The sequence below is a fragment of the Phlebotomus papatasi genome, chromosome 1 (genome assembly GCF_024763615.1).
Source record: "Phlebotomus papatasi isolate M1 chromosome 1, Ppap_2.1, whole genome shotgun sequence".
NCBI classification, from domain to species: Eukaryota; Metazoa; Arthropoda; class Insecta; order Diptera; family Psychodidae; genus Phlebotomus; species Phlebotomus papatasi.
In genome coordinates this window covers 74,267,255-74,286,944 of record NC_077222.1, presented here as the reverse complement: position 1 = coordinate 74,286,944, position 19,690 = coordinate 74,267,255, and the positions used below count along the sequence as shown (strand labels likewise).

General features: G+C 35.8%; 3 protein-coding genes across 22 annotated transcripts in view; 1 reads left to right on the top strand and 2 right to left on the bottom strand.

The window, feature by feature from the left end:
- Nucleotides 1-10,223, bottom strand: part of LOC129801810 (mucin-5AC-like) — a 39,126-nt gene extending 28,903 nt beyond the window's left edge. For 3 of the 19 annotated variants that reach the window (XM_055847217.1, XM_055847279.1, XM_055847342.1), the window contains exon 1: nucleotides 9,830-10,077. The gene's annotated coding sequence lies outside the window, so the exon portion shown is untranslated. Of the gene's footprint in view, nucleotides 1-45; nucleotides 309-577; nucleotides 733-6,603; nucleotides 6,773-8,766; nucleotides 9,526-9,829 lie in introns of those variants that run through there. The other 16 variants (XM_055847297.1, XM_055847318.1, XM_055847253.1 and 13 more) reach the window with 13 other exon arrangements.
- Nucleotides 9,547-19,690, top strand: part of LOC129801932 (transport and Golgi organization protein 2) — a 20,146-nt gene continuing 10,002 nt past the window's right edge. The window contains exon 1 of the mRNA XM_055847445.1: nucleotides 9,547-9,614. The gene's annotated coding sequence lies outside the window, so the exon portion shown is untranslated. The remainder of the gene's footprint in view (nucleotides 9,615-19,690) is intronic.
- On the bottom strand, nucleotides 13,628-16,899 carry LOC129801923 (uncharacterized). Of its 2 annotated transcripts, XM_055847409.1 has the most exons (5): nucleotides 16,807-16,899; nucleotides 15,078-15,506; nucleotides 14,373-15,003; nucleotides 14,057-14,306; nucleotides 13,628-13,997 (listed from the first exon to the last, which is right to left on the bottom strand). In XM_055847409.1, the coding sequence occupies exons 2-5, from the start codon at nucleotides 15,281-15,283 to the stop codon at nucleotides 13,810-13,812; spliced, it is 1,275 nt and encodes a 424-aa protein (XP_055703384.1). In that variant the 5' UTR covers nucleotides 15,284-15,506; nucleotides 16,807-16,899; the 3' UTR covers nucleotides 13,628-13,809. The 2 variants fall into 2 exon arrangements, with proteins under 2 accessions (XP_055703384.1, XP_055703376.1); XM_055847401.1 differs by having other exon boundaries at nucleotides 15,078-16,895.

Here is a 19,690-nt window from a genome sequence, read left to right as displayed (position 1 = left end):
AAATACTCGTGTAGAAGCTATTGTTTCTCTCTCTCTCTCTCTTACTCGCATATTTTCGTACAACCAGCAAAATAGTCTTGGGGATGTGATAAGAAAGTATAAAATATCAACAAACTTGTTCACACATCCCATCTCTCTTTCCTCTTTTCCTCTCCTTACAATTACATTTTATGTTTCGTCGCCTTATGAATACGATAGCAAGTATTAACAGTTATAATTTGTGCTAATATCCGAATAAAGCACAAAATATTCAAATCAAGACGCGTTCTCCACAGACACCAAACCAAACCACCCGTCGTACATCTTTTCTTTCGCGTTCCCAACACCTAAACCCAGGCTACAGATCAAGTACACCACAAACTCAGAGAAATTGTGTGTGTATCACAATTTTACGTTGTGATACATGGTGTTCTTGAAGAGGCAAAAAAAATCAACATTATATGTACACATTTATATGGACAGAGATATCATCACCCAAGCATGAAATTTTACGTCTGGAATATTCAAAGATGAGAACTGAACAAAAATCGCATTTCAACCATCCAACAGCATCAGAATGATTCCCATGCAACCCTACCGTTATAAACACTAACTCCAAAATTTTTTTAGTCCGGCAAACTGAAAAGTAGTTCACTATACAGATCCCGGGTTCCATCGTGTATGCAAAAAAAAAGCAAAAGCTCGAACATCCTCAATTCCGGTATTATGCGCAACCGCCCCCGCAACTTCTGCAAATCAACATTTTCCCCAACTTTGGCACCAGCTAGTGTCCTGTTTGGGTCTCTCTTTCGCAATTTACACCTATAGTTGTCTCTGTCTATTCCTGCTGCATCGCTTTCATTTATTCATTCATATACTCATCTACTACACAACAAAATACAATCATCTCCTTTCTGTTCCCATCACTATCCTATCTCTTTCAGAAATTTTCCCTCAATCATGCCTTCCTTTTTCTGTACACACGTAGTAATATATATCTGTACTCTACTACAATTCCCCCACCATTCCCTTTTCAGTGCATACAAACACCATTTCCGATTCAATAACGTGAGAATGTATTGCACAATTATGCTGTCTCTTTCTTATGAATCAACAGTAGTTGTCTCTTTTGGCACAATGACAAAATGTATGAATGACAAGGTCACCGACGCCATACGAACGAATCCGAGTGCATGAATTCGCTGAAAACACGTTTTCCCGGGGATATCAGACCATGCGCTGGATTATTTTTATTATTTATTCCACTTTCTCGCCTCAGTGTGCGCTCTAAAATACATGTGTATGCAGAAATACCCTATAGTTGTCTCACTTACACACCCATTGCAAGCAAACTTATTAAACCTATCTCTCCCTCACGCTGATTGTAAAACTCCCTGGAAATGACACAAAATTCAGAGATTTCGTTTTTTCTCTTCCAAATATGCCTCAATGCTTCCTCCAATCTGGCATTGTATTGTATAGTGTGCACCCATCCAATGGTACCCCAACCCTCACCCAAAATCCCGGATAAGCAAGGAAACTCACTTCAAGTGCAATTGTAGAAAGAGTAAACTCCTATTTATCATTTATGCATGATCAAGTATGAAATCTTGAGCATATCTCCTTTCGAGACCGAAACCCTCTATCTCTCTCAAGTTCCTCCTGCAAGCAATTTGACTTCCAACACGTAAATTCTTTGTGTATAAGATAACCCATCCTACAAATAAACTTTCGTAATATAGCATTGGAGTCTTGTTAACAGTTGTCTTACCAATTTCCTCTCAGATTTTTTTTTTGGCTAGTGCTGACAAAGTATGAGTGTAATGTGTTTGTCACAGAGCAATATTGTATGCTCATGCGTATAAGGTAGGCACTTATGGACACACATTTCTCATAAGGTATTAATTTCTTAATCAAGCGATGCGCCAAATCTATGAACTTACTCAAGTAAGCACATTCAATATTAACAACCAGACTTGCACACCAAGTCAATTGCTCTTTATAGGTATCAAATGGGCAAATTGATGAAAAAAAAAAGTTTACCGATTCCGAAACAAAGAAAGTCGCACGTACGCATTTTCCACATAAAGTGACGCCACGCCAGCAGACAATTCTTAGGCATTTTTTTTTTATCCAACACTCCATGCATATATACTACATCTGCTGTTGTACATATTTGACGTGCTCTCTATGGTGTCCGTAAAATCGTAAGTGTGTATACGTTTTAGTATTTTAATCAATCAACACAAAATATGACGCTGCGTTGTTTCACACCATGGTTCAACTAACACCCGTCATTGTCTCCCTGGTTAAAAAATCCCAAAGGCTTCACCATGCCTAGAGTCCTATAAACTTCAGCTGCACCACCTGTTCCTAAGCCTAAGCACGTCCACGGGACATACCACCGAAACCTATCTGTAAAAACGTGAGAACCTAAAACATTCCTTTACGCAAACTTTTTTTTTTCAGTAAGCGTCGTCGCTTCCAAGGTAGCCCCTTGACGTCACTGAACCATTTACCAGCCGGACCAAACTATTTCGCCAAATGAGATAATACATCACTTGTAAATTATAAATGATGGATAGCCATTCGGGGCAATATTGGAAAATTTGCATGTTCTTTTTTTTCTCCCTTTCTGTCCTTCCAATTTAATCTTTTTTATCCCTTCAGTACGGCCCACTCCATGACGCAGGAAATTGAATTGCTGCCAAGCCAAAGGCAATACTAGATAGAAGATTTGTTTATTGATTGACATTTAGTTATACTGGACACATATGTATAAAAATTTGCATGTTCAATATTATTAATAATTGAATGCAGTTGAGAAAAAAACTAGCGTACAAGTTCAGATTCTGGGAAAATGCATATCATGCCCTATACTATATTGAGTGTTGTTGGAAACCTGCAACTCAACTGCTATACCCGATATATCGCACTTTTGCGAAGAAAATGGCCATTTTTTTTACGGTTAGAAAATATTTTATTTACCAGATTGATATATTTAATATTATTATATCCGTAAAAAACCATGACTAAAGACTATCACACGGTTAAAGGGCTCAGGATAAGGAACGATCTCATTTATTAGAAACTGAAGGTCTAGCGGAACTACTTCTTCGCATTGAAAAGCCACAGCTCTCATGATATAGTAGTGTTCAGCATGTGAATGAAGTAAGATTCCCCAGAAAAACTATGCAAACCATTATGGAGGAGAATCGGCTTTGCGGCAAAAGTTGAACAAAATGGCTGGGAAAAATTCAGAATCTTGCCTAAGTGCGTCTTGGAACGGATCCCGTTCTTCTTATTATAGTGGCGAAAGATCGGCATGCATGAAATGATAAACTTAGGTATCCTAGGTTCACGACCCCTCGATTAGGAGGATTAGGATATGCTATTGAATATTATTGAAAGAATGAACCAATCGTTTTATAGCAAAGTTTGTTTTTCCAAACTAAATATTGTGCAACATTTAACAATTAATTTAAAAGCATAATCAGTATGAAAGTGTTATTCACTCGAGGATTTAGGGTTGAGGCATTACTTATGGTCTGTCCGGTCTGTCGTTACTTATAGTCTCCTCACAGAAACTTGAACGAGGCCACAAGTAATTCCGCAACCCGATCAATTGGATAGAGATTTGAAAAAAAAATTCATACTAATAAAAAATTATAATACAAGTCTAACATTTTTTTGCTAGAAAATAACCGATGACAGTATAATGCGAAACATTTATAAGATTCGGATTTAGGGTAAGTGTGCTAAATTTCGGCATAGTTGCATGCAAGCGCCAAAGTCTCAAGTTTGATATATAATATAATTAATTGAAATTGTTTTTTTTTTTCATTCCTTCTACTTAAGGAGTGTTGCTTAGAACCTTGTAGACAGTTTATCGTCTTTATTTATCTTAAAATCATTCTTAATACATTTTAAAATGATTAAAAATGTAGACATAGCTTTGGTGCCATATTACGGCCACCTTTATTCTCATAGTTCCTTGCCCTTCGGTAATTCTTCAAATGTCTTTTTCACGTCATCTCGTTTGTCGAAGCTACATATTTTGTTATTCTTTTGCATTGTATAATCTCTGGAGTATTTAAAACTAAAAATTCATGAAAATTCGAGGAACAAAAAAGGTGGCCGAAATTGCAAGCTGGCCGAAATTTGGCACACTTACCCTACTACAATTATTTAAAAGAGCCACAGTAATAGCATTTTAAAAGTTCTAATTGGGTCTCTTAATAATTTGGTTAAAATGATTTTGTCAGTTTTATTACAAAAGCGCAACATAAACGAGTTCAATCAATTGGATTCACCCTGTCTGATGCCTCGTTGATAAAAGTTTTTTTTTTAATCTTTTTTTTTTACAATGTATATACCACCTCTGCTAAAGAGTACAGCGGAAAACTCTTGCTACATATAAATGATTTTGTGCTGAAAAGACTGCGTTTTTACTACCCATTTAGCGTGTGCTGGGTTTATTGTTAATCTCTACCACCCTAAATGTACCTCTCATAATTACTGTGCAAAAACACAAGTCTTTCACTGCTGAAAAGGTGGAATTGAGGGAGCTGAGGAGAAAACTGAGGAAAATTCTTTCAAGTGCTTGAGATCCCGGTCTTACACCTTCACAACCCAGGCCATTCCCCTACCCTAACAATCTACCCCACCCATCCCACCACTCCAGCCGTTTTGCTTCCTCCGGCTACCGTCATTGTCATGTGCTCCTGCTCATGTGCATGCTATGTGGGTCTCATTACAATTTACTTGCCCCACAACCATACAATCACACACATCGTTACACACATTTAACGCTATGCTGTATGCATATGGCTAAATAGTGCGACATTGCACTCCAGTTGTAGCTCTACAATTAATTTGTATTTACAACCAGTACAGCACTTGTACCATACTAAGCCTATTCGTAATTAAATCACCTAATTTCATAAATATTCAAACCTAATCTTTGAGTGACTGAAGAGCCTGACCCTATACCGTGTACATTTTTTTTTACCTCCACCCTTCTTTCCATACTCAGCAATTCAGCCGAAAAAAGAGAGTATCATCAATACTTTCAGAAGATTTTTCACCCAGTATATCACACAATGCCAACTTTACGAGAGTGTGAAAGTTTTATTGATTGTATGCGTATTTGATACATATCTGCCTATTTCATGTACTTATAACCCTCATACATACATGCTTCCACGTTGGAAAAAAAAAGATCTAGAGAGTCTACTAGAGACTTGTGAATAAACAGCCATTACCTCAGCATTGGATGTACATAATTAGGCATTACTTCTTTTATTCTGTGAAAATAAATTATGCTCACTTATGAGTTCTACGTGAATTATTAATTCGTACAATAGCAGGGGACTACTAAAGATTGCTGACTGTATAAAAATTGTCTTTTTTTTTGTTGCCCAAGCTACCTTTTCTTTTGTGCTTCGCGCTAGGCCTGGCCTCAGAAAACCCGTACAAATTGAAACGAAGCGAGAAAGATGAGAAGAATATACCAATGCAGTCAATATCGCTGGTATTGCGGATTTTATTTCGAGGGTATTACTATACCGTGCAACTAGGACGAAAAATTCGGTTTCCGGATTTGTCCTCTACACACCCTAGGTTACATAGGTCTCAAAAGTAACTCCCCCTTTCTAGTTCCAGGCTAATAGCGCCTTTTTCTTCTGACTACTGACCCTTTCCTCCATATATTGAGTTAATGCCATATCACCAACACCTACTCATTTGGGCAGAAGGAGAGCAACCGAGAGAGAACCGCGCATACACGATTTCGCCCAAAAACCCAACCCGGTGGCACTCAGGTTCCGTTTGCTTACAACCACGCTTGATGTGTGGCACTGGCACAGCAACGAGTCACTGCTAAGAAACCCATACTCTTTCATGCTGGCCAATACATTGACATAGCGAAAAACCGGGATGTAGCATCATGCTATAGTAGCTTTTACATGAGGTACACGAGGGGAACTACATGGGGAATACCGCACGCACGCGGGGCGCGCCCGTCCTGTTGTTATACATCAATTTGCACAGACACAACTTCATCCAACCACTCTACACCAATAGTGTTCAATTGTGAAAAATACCCGCATACATCCAACCCCAACTATAAATGCGCGTTACGCTATTCCCAGGCAATGCTGTGAAAACAAGTCGTTATCCTTAAAGATAACATAACGCAAAAAAGGTACCCCCTATATTGCATACATAGTCTGTGTCATTGGTAAACCAGCCCCAATTAGCACTCAAATCTCAATTGGAACCACCAATATGTGTGATATTGCATAAAATTTCTACACGCCTATGGCATCACCATTAAATTAATCTACCTTCCACTTTTCTAACCCATACACCTATCCCGATTGGCTTTCGACAATACACTACGCATTGAAATATGTATGCTTGAAAAATACACGCTTAGTGTTCTCTTTTTTATGCTTTAAAACACATCACCAGTTTTTGCGCAACGCCACCTACATTTTTTGTCCAATCGAATTCAAATAGAAAAAGAATAATTTCACTTTCACCAAACAAGGAACCTAATCAAGGATACCACCCCTTTGTAGCGCAACCCCAATCAACTCAAACTATGCTTAGCCAACTTACCACTTCTTGATACAACACAAGAATGGGACCTTTGGAGTGAAACTGAATCAGACACTGGGCAGAATGGAAATATTTTTGTGAGCACACTCTTTTCGAGCAACGGGATGGAAAATCCACACTCTGGCAACCGAATGAGCCACACAATCAACTTCTCACAACTACTCCTGTCGTTATATTCTCAGCATAGGCACTCTCTCTCTCGCTGACAAAACAAGTCACGTGCAAAAGAGAAGTAAATAGTGTGGTCCTTACATCAATGCTAGGTCATACCGTAAAGTTAGAGCGAGAGAGATCTATCAAACTGTGTTTTTGCTACGACGCACAGCAGCCTCGCGAACACATGCTTGATATGCTCACGTGTCCACAGCCAGGTCATACCCAGCCAATAGGGAGTCTCATAACAGAAAATTACTCAGTCAGGCTTACAAAATAACTTCTAAGCATATTGTTGTCTCTTTTGCACCATGCCAAAAAATAGTACTCTTGGGGTATGGGAGAAAAGTATGAATATTGACACATACATTCAGCATGCATGCGTCACGTTGCTGATTGTTTTTCAAGCCTTGGAGAGCTCAATGTGAGAAAGAGAACAGCGCGTCGGCTGGGTTCACACTCGTTCAGAGTTGAGTGGCTTCAGAAAAGAAGACATATACCTTTTTGGTATTTTCCAGCAAATATTGCAATTAACTATCCAATTGACATATCCTTTGAGAATTATTCACCATGAAAACCATATAGACAATCCATTCAGGATACCCAAACCCAATACCCAACCATCCCAGTCACACCATCGCAATTTCATACATCATACACTATGTAGTGGTAGGAGCGAAAAAAAGCGCTCAACAAATTATATATGATTCACATACGCTATGTGCATATATCTTAACCATTGGATATGTCTATTTCTTTCCCTCTGTTTATTTTCTGTTTTCTTCTTTCCGCCTAAAGTGGGGTAACTCCCCGTAAATTGTTTTAGAGTACTGTTAAGAAAAAAGCATACTCTTGTATTTTTTTTTTTATTCATGCAATTTTCGAGCCCATTTCCTCTCACTTGCTCTCAATTTACTTTATCAGGTGATAGACTATTTGGGAGATAGTTCCACCTTTGTATCGAGTGGCGGCTTCCCATTCACATATAAGTTACACTCAGTGGAGTTGCCTAAAATATTGATGATTTATCAGAAGTGGGATGGGTGCAAGTGTGGAAACTATGCTTGGGCGGTATACTGCGTCTTTTTGGCCTATGCCTATGCATTTGAATTGTCCAGACTGGAAGAGTACTGATATAGAGAGGCTATAGAGAGCCGGCGATGTGAGTCCAAGGGACGTGGGCTGGTGGTTTAGTAGGCATTTTACATTTGTTATGTGTGTGAAATGGATGTTATATACTACATAAGATACAAAGTATCACATATATACAGAAAATAATGTATATCAGACCCCGTATACAGGAGATCTGATTCAACAAAGCACTAAACTGACGCCACAGTATAATGATGCTATATGTGCACATAGCGCATATATGCCATCATATAACTATCTATATATGTATACATAGCAACTATACAATCTATGATAGCAACTATAGGAACTCATCCAACTCTATCAGACATGGTAGATTGAATTGAAGTGCAACAATTTACACTTTCAATTGTACATAGTTGTTGGGTCGCAAGTAACCCTGCCACCCATCGACTTATAATCCTAGGACCAAATATTGTTGAACTCGGCAAACCTAAGTTATTGATAAAAAATGTCTGTAAAATTGCTCTCGCTGGTTGAAAACCAAAGCCCGAACAGAGAGACTTGTCTATATTTTTCCACTTTGATCAAGCAATAACTTGAGACAGCTCTATGGTGTGGAAACGGTATAGCTAGTCTTATTTTAGGCACACCACGTTTGTTGCGGAGCATCCAATGTTGCTGTGTTGGAGAAACACGTTCGACACAGGTTCGTGTCAAATGCAAACAAACCATCCCTATTTTCCACTATAAAATCATACCAAACATGGCTAGACTATAGATCATATTTGGTCTTGGAGATACCCAACTCCAATACCATCTAGTTCCAGCATTTTCCTCGCATTTCCACCTTTCACTATGATCCCATATTAAAATGTAACGCTGCTGAGAGAACGGGCTGTGGAAAGTTCCACTTACCTTGTTGCTAAATTTCACTTGATCTGTTGTCTTAGTTTTACAACAAAATTACAATAATATGGTGGTAAATTGATTTTTCTTTTTCACCGATTTCAACTCAAATTTGTTGCTTCTTTGTCATGTGGCATAGTGTTTGGTATTTTTTTTTCCGTCAGCAGTTGAATTGGCATTGAAAGTGTGGGTAGGCCCTTGGAGTACACTGACTTTTTGATGATACTGTTCCCGAGATTTCAGCGAAAAAATTTCTTACAAATCGTACAAAGGAGAAACTCCCCAGAATGTCTCACAGATTGCATGAATTTCCTGTCTCTTTCTTCCCCAATCTCTGTGGTAGAGCTTGTGATATGCCGCGGTCACATTCACTGTCTACTGAGATGTATTTGGTGGAATCCCAGACCTAACTGACGCATACAACGTGTCCAATACATGCAACATTGACTTACACTGTGAAATCATCATGTCACGCGTGCTCATATGATCACATGTATGGAAGCTAAGGAATCATTTACCAATCATGGATGCTTAATGGGTGGCAAATACTATGTTAGTTCGAAATTAGTATCTTACTTGTACAGGCTTTAGTTTTGGTAGTACGCGGCCAGTATACAAAGTAATTAGTATATTTCCGTAATATACATATAAAAGGTATAATTTTGTCAATATCATCCATACTTAATCTATATCTATGGGGTGCGTTGAAGCACCGAGGTTGCCAAACACATTGACAAACCTCTTAACGCGCTACAGAGCGACTTTCACAAAGCGACAGGATAGTTCAGTGCCAAATAAGTAGGAAGTTGTGGTATTACAAAACGCCAGTTTTTAATTGAATCATCCAATCTTTTCTCGTAAGTACAAAAACTGTATGGTCCAATGGCAAATCTCCCAACTAGATACTAATTGGGTAACATCAGCTTTTGGAACACACTGTACAGAGAATGAAATCACGATTTTTTTTTCCATCAAAACAATACAATGACGTGTAAATAATTTTATGTGAGAGAGACAGAGAGTTTGTGAACAAAATCCTACTAAAACCATTATAAAATAAGATTTCACTAACCTGCAAAACACACTGAAAAGAGGATCTAGGATTCAATTGTTCCAGGCACCATTAACAGATTTTTTTTTAGCAAAAAAAAGTTTCTCACAGACCACAATGTTCACGGAGAAATGCTAACCAGTTGAAGACACTTCACTTGTTCAACTTCCAACCTTACCACACACTAGGACCGAACAGTCACATTATATTTCACGAAGTGACTCCGTGCCACTTCGTTGGTTTGCGTTTTGCGGAGCAACAGAGATGGACAGAGTGACAGAGACAGATAGTGTTTATTCCGAATTATTCATAATAAGAAAAAGTACCATATTCTCCTTTCCTAGCACTCTCCAACTTGGGGCTCTTGTAGCAATAAAAGTAGAATTTGGTTGTTGCACTTAGTTGAACGTCATCTAAACTACAACCCCATGGGGAGTTTCATAAGTATCTCCGTATGCTAAATAGTACCCACCCTTTCTCTCGCAACAGCATGGCGTACGTGATAAACAAGGGTCATCGGGTGGGGATAATCGTGAGAGAGAGAATGATGCATCATCACTTTTTTTTGCATAAGTAACGCGACGCGATAATTGTACTGTGTGATTGTGCGCAGCTGGTCATGAAGCACACCATGCGCTTGTGTTTGTTTCACTTGAGACAACTATCTCTGCCTTGCTGATATATTGCTATCTCGTTCTATCAAGTGAAACAAAAAATACGTGATAAACACATAAAGTTTGTGGTTGCAGTGATTCTTATACCATCTTTTGAAATATCAATTTAGTATTAAAAAAAAGCCCAAGGTATTTTAATATACCTAGTGGGAAATTGTGAGAATCAAAAATAAATTTAGATTTAAATATAAAATTTGATCACTGTATATTATTATGCCGGTTAATACTGAATACAATTATAATGTCCAACGCACAATAACTCTTGTTTGTAAATTCATTTCCAAATTTGCCTATGGGAGAAAGCGAGATGACTAGATCTAGGTTTCATTAACTCTCATTGAAAAAAGTCAAAAACATGTTCACAAAACAAAAGTTATTGTGCGCTGGGCACAAATACCCAACGCACAATAACTTTTGTTTTGTAAACATGTTTTTGACATTTCAGTGAGACTGAATTAAATCTACATCTAGTCATTTCGCTCGTTCTCACAGAAAAATTTGAAAACATGTTTACAAACAAAATTTATTGTGCGCTTTTCATAATGACCAGCACACAATAACTTTTGTTTGTAAACATGTTTTTAAAATTTCCCATGAGAATGAGCGAGATGACTAGATCGAGATCTCACGCACTCTCATTGAAATGTCAAAAACATGTTTACTAAACAAAAGTTATTGTGCGTTGGGCATAACATACAATAACTTTTGTTTTCTAAACATGTTTTCAAAACAACCTGAGAGTGAGAAAAATGACTAGATCTGGTTCACTCTCACTGAAATGTCAAAAAAACATGTTTACAAAATAAAAATTATTGTTCATTATGGCCTGTAAACATTGGGAGCATTTTTGTCAATACGTTTTAGAAGGAAATTACCTGCAGCGCTGTAGGTGAAACGTCAAAATTCTGTCAATTGACAAAAATTACTCCCAATGTGTAGAGACCTTTAGGCATTAGTATTCTGTTAGTGATTTTTTTGCTAATTGTTATGCATTCAGCCTTTAGGGTGTTATTAAAACGGGTTCTTTGGCACCTTTTTCTTAAGGATAAGAAATGTGAAAACGTCGAATTTACGTCAAGATTTTAGCAATATTTTAGTACCCATGATGATCTTTGTGAATTTTGTGTTATGACGTCTAATGGCCTCTATACACTAGTAAGGGGCCCATCAAGCCTAATAAAAAGTGAAGCTATTTTTCATTTTTCCTTGTAAAAATTTTGTAGCTATTGCACCGCGACTTAAACAAATTTCCTCGTGGTTCTTTTATAATTTTGGCGAACATTATGAAATATGTATTTTTAGATAGCTTTTAATGCACGATTTCGAAATATATCAGACTGATAAGTCAATTCTCTTTAGGAAAAAACTTGCCAATAGTCTTCAGTGCCTCTATGCAAAAACGTATGGAAAAATGAAATGTCGAGAGGTCCCTGCACTAGAAATTTCCTTTAAAAAATGCCTTTTTAAAGAAAATTTCCCCTATTCTTGTAGGAAGAAACGTCAGAATTTTTTAAAAAAGGCAATTTTTGACGAAAATTGTTTTTAGTGTGTAGACACCATGAAAAATTTTCGTCAAAAATTGTCTTTTTTAAATTTGACGTTTCTGTCTGTAATATGATAGCGGAAATTTTCTCTAAAAAAGCGTTTTTCAATTGATCCTAGTTGTAGAGGCCTTTACTGAATGATTACTAGACATGCCTGATATATTTTAACTCCTTCATCTCTTGGGACTCTGAGTGTATCCAACTAATAATATGGATATTCTGGGAAAAAAAATTTTTTGGACTATTTAAAATTCATAAAAATCTAATTCTTATTGATAATTACAAATTATAAAGTTATCCAAATCTAGGATATTTTTTTGTATAACTAATATCAATTATTTTCTGAGCTAAGCTACTTTTGATAAAAAAAATCATGAATTTAGCTTGCTACATAAATGCTTTGGTCTCGAAAGAGTTAAGTAATTTTTTGAATAAAATATTTAAAAAAAAAATAGAGGGATCAGAGCATCAGGAATGTCTTCTATGGACGAAATGTAGTCCGTATGGTGAAGACATTAATATTTAATTTAGCTTAGTTCTCTAAGATCATTTTTGAGAATTTTTACTTAGACTTTGTTTTCTTGCCCCCCAAGGATTTTTTTACAAACATAATGTATTCTAAAAAGTTGAAGGACAACTATATTTCCAACCGGAAACCCATTCATTAAATCCTGTATACTAGAACAGTAGAAATAATTGATGAGACAAAAAAAATATTAACTGAAAATCATGACGTATAGGAACAAAACCAAGGACAGATTCTTAATCAGGAGATTCGTCTCTACCGAACATACCACACTGAGAGAAATCCGAAAAAGTTAAAATAACATTCCGGAAATGTTAATTTTACTCTGCAGTACTGATCCGAAATCGGTGTAAAAATTATGCTTTTTAGGTGTATTAGGGGTTAAAGTTACCCTTTTCATGTTAATTCTACCCTAAAAAGGTGTAAAATTAACATTAAAAAATTTTGATATATTTTTACACCTAAAAACTGTTAAAGTTATGAGGAAAAAAAGTTAATCGCACCCTTTTTTCTCAGTGCCTCTACCGAACATACCATGTGAAATCCGTCTGCCAAAAAATGTTGCCAAGTTGCATGTTATTAAAATTTTGCATGGAAGGGAGTATAGAAGAGAATTTTTAATTAAAAAAGTTCTCCAGTTATTATTTGAATATAACTTGGCCGTTATAATATATTTACTCTGTTTTAATTTAATAAAATTAATAGAAAAAAAAACTTTCCTATGCCATATGTCAACTTTGAGTTATAATTCTGTATGGCTCATGGTATTGTAGACATTACGTACGAAATACTTGTTTTAAATATAATTAGTAAATATTTGGATACAAAATTCTGATAACTATTTACATGAAAATTTTCTGAGGATTTAGCATAAATTTATTTTAAAAAATAAATCCGCGACTCGTTTACAATATCAGTGATTTTTCTATAGTTACAGAAACAGTGTAATTTATAAGTTTTCCGGCAATTAACATGTATGGCTAGGAAAGTCTTTCAAAGTTTTAATCCGTTGACGTAGTGAAAATATCCTTAAAAAGTCCCATTTTAGCAAACTAATAATTTTAAGCAGATTCTATTTGTTTAAACTGATTTTATTTTGAGATTAGATATTCTAGAATTTAAGTATAAAAACCATAGTTCTGTGCACAATAATCTATTTTTGTAATAATGAACCTGTACAGGTATGAGGTAAAATGTAATGTAATACTTATTCAGTGGGTAAAATAACACAAATTTTGTACGCAACAAATTTCCTTCCTAAATGTATCCAAATCGTACGGCATCTCGAATAACTCCGGACATACGCCTGATATAGGCAGGCCTTTTGACCAACTCTTCTGTAATCGCGTCAATTTGGGCCAGATCCTGACTCTCAATGATTTCAACGACGTTGGGAATCTCAGTAGATTTGCAAGTGACCGAGTGGAGAGTCATCAAAGCCATGCCTGAAATTCAGAGAGTTGTATTTCGGAATTTTGATTAAGAGCTGAAAATAATGCCCTACCAACGCCGTATTTCATGTACTTCTTGCAGTGTTCTTCAAAAATATTCTTGGGATATAGATGTCGTCCTGAACTGCCTAATTTATCAATGCGACGAATTAAGATATCGTGGTACTCATTTAGCAAGGCAGGTAGATGGATCCTTAGGTTCACATCAGTGCAGCAGAAAATAAAATAGCTTAAATCTAAAACAGGGGTTGTATGTCGACTAAGTTGCCAGTCTAAGAGTTTTACATCCTCTTCTACGTTATTCTAAAATTTAGAAATTCATTTCAGAAATAAATGAAGAATGCTTTATACTATTTATTCATCTTTTACCTTGAAACGGAATATAAGGTTACTGATCCAGGAGTCACCATGAATAATGGCACCAAAATCCTTCACATGGACACAAGATATCATATTTTGGGCGAAATTTGCTCCAAATTGCTCCAAATGGTTCCTATTCTTTTTATCATGTAAATCCGAAAGCGTACTGAGGCCATAGGCAATCTTTCTCTGGAGAAAATCTTGCATTTCCTGTGGAATTGGCTCAGCAAACATGGTTTCAATCAGCTTTGACGTCAACTCATTGAATTGTTCAGGATGTTGATCTTTGAAAGCATAGGAGATGGCATGAAATTTGGCCATTGTGGCTAGAACCAATTTGCATTGATGGAGATTTAGGCCCGTTGATCTATGAGGATTAAAATAGCCTTCGCGTTTCAAATCACTAAGGATCAGGTACTCCTTGGATTCCTGCAGACTTCCACACATCAAATGGGGATAATTGTGGAATGTCTCATCTTTGCTGAGGTACTGCTTCTCAAACTCAGCGTAACGCGGGAGAATTACATCATACATATACATTTCGCGCTCAAAACACAACACAGTTTTGTACAAACGACGCCTCAATAGAGATTGTGGAGCAAGTTTGACGAACAAATGGAGTTCTCTTTGATAGATGGATCTATACGACAGTTAAAAACGGTACTATGAGAATAGACGAAAAATTATTTGCAAGGACAAAATGCTCAAACCAACCTGTCTGCTGAAGCGTCATCTTCAGGAATTACCCCATCTTCACGTACTACTAAAACTCTGAAGACATCCCCAGAGAAATTATCACCGTTCTTTGATCCCTTCATGACCTTGAACTTGGGATTTGGGAAATCAAGGCTTTGAGCAATCTTCACGATTTCCTCATTTACATACTCCGGCAGTTCTATCTTAGATTCCACATCAACCATGGTTAACAGAAAAACACTCAAAACACTAACTAAAGAAAATCAGAAAAGGGACAAAATTGTCGTGTCCAAGCGCTACTTTTTTACTACACAAAATAAAAATGCCGGATTCTTCTTCCACAAAATACGTCTATGGCACGCCGCCCAGCAATTTACTAACGCCCTGACCTCCACTCCTATTGCATTTATATCCGTAGCACAAAACGCTACCCATTTGTGATTTGCTCTGTCAATGATAGATAAGTTAGTGTATGTGTCCAATCATTTCATAAATCGTTTGTGTTAAGAAAAAATTTTCCAAGTTTCCACCAACTTGAAACTCTTCCTGGGAATGCTATCTCACAAAGTATAGAATTTGGCGCTCTTTCCCATACACCTCCACGTCTGATAAAGTTCATTTTTGTGACCCAGATAAAATATTTTCATGTGCGAAAAACAACTGACTTATCTCAATTCTTATACCATTTAGATCTCATCGCAATATTGGAATATTATTTCTGAATTCCAATACATGGACATTATTGGTTTTCTATCGCAATCTCTAAATGTTTTGGGAGTCCTTGAACCCCTCCCAGCAAGATCAATCCTCTACCTATTCAAGTATTGTGCTCATTATCAGACTATAATTGTGATATCAATTCGACATCCCGTTACTAAGTTCCAATTTTAGGACAATTTTCTGCCAAATTGCAAATTTTTATTTTAAACAAATGCATTGTTGCTCCAAATTTATACTTATATCGCCAGCAAATATTGCTAAAGAATTTTATTTCTTACTAAAGAGAATATATATATTTTTTTTAATTTCCCAACAATAAATGTATGTTTGAAGAAACAATTTTCTTTAAAGTGCCAACAAAATATTAAACAATTATTCACCAATACAGTCTAAAAATATATTTTTTTAAACACCAACTTAGATTGTTAATTTTCCTCTGCAAAACACGCATTTGTCATCTTTTTCGTTGCGCTTGTTAAATATTGATCTACGATAAAATCTAATCATCAAACTGACGTGACATTGCAACACTGACGGTACATTTTGCAAAATGGAATTAAGAGGTGTTAGAAAAGTCAACGAACTCATGGACTTGGGTTTTCCTAAAAAAAAACTTTTTGAAGGTCAAGATCGCTTGTTATCGGTCAATGAAACAATGCACGGGTAAAATGTGTTAGATGATACACCGTGAAAATTGGGTCATTTAACAAGCGCCTCACACATACGCTCAACCCAACCACGTGGTATATTTTCAGCGTGTCACGTTGTTTCAATGCGGACGAGCATGATTAAAAAAGGCTTTCAGATAGATCAATTTTAGGTATATGTTCACTAATCTCTTGCCGCACATTTGGAATTCTTGTTGACAAGAAAAACGAATTCTCGTGGTCAGTGAACTTGGCGCCAAAAAGTCCCCTGCACTTGAAATGCGCATCAAAAAAAAATCTTCTAAAGGTACCGCATGAAATGAGGAAAATTGCAGTGTTTTTCACTTAGAAACACTCGCAAAACACGTTGATAAAACTACCTTGAACCCATATTGAGTGATTAATTTTCAAATGAGCAAACTATTCACGTTCTCAGAATTTACTATAATAGGTCATTAACCGAAGTCTCCACACAGATGATTTGTGTTTCAAGTGTTCAAATCCATCGTCCAAAATGAATTTGCACATGCAACGCAATATAGAAAAGTAAACTTGTGTCTGTGTATCTTTTAGAAGAGGAAGTAGTTGAGCGACCTTGTGACTCGATCTGTGTGGATTGTTATGAAAATTTTCAAGCAAACATATCTATTGCAATCTATTATTAATAAAACAACTTGTTTTATTCTGAGTAGCAACAGTTTTGTCTCTTCATTTAGACTCATGCATTTTCTATGTTCTTATTTCTAAGAATTTATTCAAGGTTAGCATTAAATTTTTTAATGAAATTAAATATTTGAAATTGGAAAGTTGCTATTATATTCATATTCTATAAATAATGTTAAATCATTTTAACCACATAACGTTACAACTAATACAGATTAAACCCCCTAACATTTTAATTTTGGAAAATATCTTACAAATCTCAGTAAAAACTTGTTTTCCATAACATTCTCCATAATTTTCAGGTTAAGATATGGTTTTTAACTTTTAAATCGGTCTATAAAGGCTGATTCGTATTCTCTGCCAGAAATCTTTATTCTTTACCTTAAAGATTTTACTAATTACAGTCGAATTTTCACGTATTCCGAGTTGCAAGCTCCCCAAGTTGCACGCATTCCTACACTGAGAAAAAAGGGGGTGCGATTAACTTTTTTTCCTCGTAACTTCAACACTTTTTAGATTTAAAGTGTAAAATTAACATGAAAAAGCGTAACTTTAACCCATAAACACCTAAAAAGCATAATATTTACACTGATTTCGGATCAATTATGCAGGGTAAAATTAACATTTCCGGAATGTTATTTTAACTTTTTCGGATTTCTCACAGTGTAGATCACTTGCAAAGAATCTTAGCTCATACATACGTTTATCTGGGCTTTTTTAAAATGTCAAATTTATTAATCTTTTTAGATAAAACGTATCAAATTTCACAATACCAAGGCTAAAAAGGGAAATGCCAAATTTAATTTTGAAGCTGATAGCGAGAACCATTTGAAACTCTTTTAAATACTGAAAGTAATTACTTGATCTTGCAATACTTGAAGCACCATTATGCTTCAATTCAGAATGGAAAATCTTTAATTTTGACCTTAAATTTTTTAGTATATTTTTTCTCAATATTCAGAAGATTGTCTACGATTTATTGTATTGGAAGAATTAATAATTAATGGAAAAATAAATTGGAAAAATTTAAAAATTAATGTATAAAATATAATATTAAGGAACAATTTTTTTTTAAAAAAGATTAGATACTCTTCGGTTGACTATAGAAGATATACATAGGACTATTTTTCGTTTAGATGACAAATCCGATCTCTAAATCCCTGGCTTGAGATATTTTGCAACAATACAAATCCTAACAAAATTCTAGGACATTTCACATCGAGTATTGAGTATGTGTACAGTACAACTCAGTTATACACTATTCGAAGTGGTTTCCAAGAGGTATGTTTTTCCGAACAATGAGCTTTATGACTGGAGAAAAATTGGTGATCACCAGAAATTCTCGCAGATATATTAAATTGTTTTGTAAATTATCATAATTATGAATAACTAACAAAATTAACAACTTCAAATGTGTCTCATAAACTGTTATCATTTGAAAGAAAATATGGTATGGGAAAGTAGATATTACAATGACATTTTTTTCTCTACAAAATTAACTGCTTTTCAACAAGTTTCGAATTGATAGTAATATATTTATACAGTTTTTACGATAGGAGGTGATACGTTCAACATTTCTTTAGTTCTAATAAGCTTCAATTGTTTTTCAAATTTATTACATTTTAAGCTATATCACTAAATTTTGACCAATTCTAGAAGTCAGAAAATTAGTTTTGAGAAGTAGTTTCATAGTTTTTTATATAGCAAATAAAATTTTATTCATATAATCGCAAAAATTTGGTTAATAAAATAAATTGAGTATATAATAAAATAAATTCAATCACAAAAGTAATGCAAAATACTTGCTTAGAAATTATAGTCATTTAATAATGTAACGCATAAAGAAATTGCTTATTTTGCCGTATTGCAAAATTTTGGACAGTTTTTCCACTAAAAATCATTTTTAATGTTGATCGATTCTTAACAAATTTAAATCGACCTACAGATTGTACAAAATCGTCTAAAATTTCAATTTGTTTAGAAGTAAATTGTATAGAGAAAATCAATTATCAGATTTTAAATATTTACACGGTCTAAGATTTAGCCACGTTATTAGGTGAGATTCTTAACAATCTCACCTACTATAATCCTAACAAAATTTCATGTCGTCCGATCGACCTCAAACTTGGCCAAAATGTGTTTCGCCACTTCCTGATCACGAATATATATGTGGCTATTTTACGTTCCCGGCCGGCCGGCCGGCCGGCCGCTCTTTGGAGCTTAATAGCTCCTAAACTAAAAAAGATATCGACTTGCGGTTTTCGGCAAAGGTTATATATCGGGTGAAAATTGCAACTTGGTGCATTGACCCCCCACCCCCCACCCCTCCTTCCGCCATTTTGAAGACCCCCCTTTTTTTGTTCTCTCAATAGCTCCGCCCCTATGGCATCGAGCGGGCTCAAATTTTAGTATGTTATAGCTGGGCCTTAGAGCTTTCCATCAATACCAAACTTAAGGTCCCCCGACCCCCCTGACCCGAGCTATAAGGGTCCAAAAAAAATTTCTTAAAATAGCCATAACTCCGGTTCTAATTGTCAGAATTTAAAAAGTGAGGGCTTTTTGGAAAGCTCTCGTGAAATGCCACTTCTCCTTCTAACATCG